The sequence below is a fragment of the Perkinsus marinus genome (genome assembly GCF_000006405.1).
Source record: "Perkinsus marinus ATCC 50983 genomic scaffold scf_1104296972486, whole genome shotgun sequence".
Classification (NCBI taxonomy): domain Eukaryota; phylum Perkinsozoa; order Perkinsida; family Perkinsidae; genus Perkinsus; species Perkinsus marinus.
In genome coordinates, this window is record NW_003201725.1 from 1 (window position 1) to 1,796 (window position 1,796).

The 1,796-nt window shown below is 48.9% G+C and overlaps 1 protein-coding gene across 1 annotated transcript; it reads left to right on the forward strand.

Annotated features, from left to right (window-relative positions):
• Positions 1-1,279: 1,279 nt before the first annotated feature.
• Pmar_PMAR013933 (retrovirus polyprotein, putative) lies at positions 1,280-1,705 on the forward strand (the record flags this gene model as incomplete). Its single annotated transcript, XM_002766532.1, has 1 exon — positions 1,280-1,705. A coding segment is annotated over one exon (426 nt), but the record flags the coding sequence as incomplete, so codon positions are not given.
• Positions 1,706-1,796: the final 91 nt, after the last annotated feature.

The window sequence follows — 1,796 nt, forward strand, 5'->3', positions numbered from 1 at the left end:
CGCAATGATCAATCTAGTTTCGCATCGTTGTGTTGAGCCGTGCTATCTACTGATCTTGGCCGGCGGCCAATGGCCGCCCTGAACACGTACTGAGCGTACTGAACTCCACCACGTAACTACATTTATTAGCTAAGCACACTGGTATGGGTCACTGAGACAGAAACTGTGCCATGTATGTCAGTCTCAGAGAAGCTGTAACGATAGCGGATGACTCATCCAACTTTAGAACGCATGTGGCATATTTAGGGGCGGATTGAGTAATTTAGGGGCGGGGCGAAGAATCCGGATTTTTGAACCTATGCTATATGCGATAACTATTAGAGTTATTAGGCTACTTAGTAGCCGCTACTAGGGATATTGAATTTGCGGTGTGGATTATGCTCAGAAATAGTATTTGGATAATCTTCTTCTGAATTACCGAAGAACAATCTCGAGGGTTCGTCGAGGCTCGAGGCAAACGCGCAATCTGACCGAACCCGGGGAATACCATCCTTCCGACCCGGGGAATCGGCATCTGCAGAATATCTGGCTGTCGCCGCAATTGGCAGCGTGCCACAGCAAAGCGATTCGCCTCGGGCGAACAGCAAGGTCGTGCGCGGATATTCAGTATCTCGCTGATGGAGTCTATCCGAGTCAGATAATCAGACAGCCTCCCAGTGCCTGTGGCTATCAACTGAGCGGTCTAGCCTCGACCCTTACTTTTTCTTCTCGTGGAAGTGCTTTGCTAAAGGCATCCTGAATTGTTGCAATAATATGACAGGTGCTGTAGACCCTATAAGTAACCCTCAATGCTGACGTAGAAGAGCATTTCAATGAATTTCGAGTTTCGAGGTGGATCGATTCCTCGAATCGAATCGATTCGTCTGCCCGCCGCAGCATCCTCGATTGATTAGCACCGAACAATCGATCGATTTTCGATATCTCGATCCAATCGAGCCTCGGTCCGATGTATGATGTGGAACGACATATCTCGCAGTGTGAGCGTTGTCTGAATGCTAAGAGACCTTCGCCTGCACCTGCACCTTTGATGCCGGTACCTATCGGAAGACCATGGGAAACTATTGCGGTTGACCTTCTGTCCGTTCCGACTAACCCCGATGGCATCTCGACCCTACTTGTTCTCCAAGACTACTTTACGAAGTGGGCTCATGTGGTTCCGTTACGACAACATACATGGCTTGACGTGGCACGTCCTCTCTTCCAACTGTTCCTCTTGTTCGGGCCCCCTCGTCGACTACACTCTGACCAAGGTCCGCCTTTTGAATCATGGTTATTCAAAATGACCTTGGGTCTGCTTGGCATGCGTAAGTCCAAGAGTTCGGTTTATCACCCGGCTGGTAATGGCCTTGTGGAACGTTTTAATCAGACATTTCTGAAGATGCTACGGACACATGTTGATTCTGTCTATGATTGGCAACGACATCTTGGCTCTATGGTTTGGTACTACAATACAAGTATTCACTCTGCGACTAAAGCATCACCGTTCTACTTGATGTATGGACGCTCCCCACCAGACCTATGGTTCCCTGATTTAGAAAGCACTGAGACGAGGTTCTTCGACCCCGACTCGTACGCCCGCTATCTAAGTGCCACTCGTGCTAAGATCCTCGACAATGTGGATGAATGTGTCACTCATGCTGCATCTGTGTACAAGGCTACCTTCGATTCTAAGTCTAAGCTGCGGTTATTTAAACCAGGACTAAGGGTCCGCTTAGAGACCTTAGGCCCTGCTCGGTCTAACAAACTAGATCCTCGATGGGAGGGAAACTGGTACGTCTCTAATGCTCTCCCTGGTT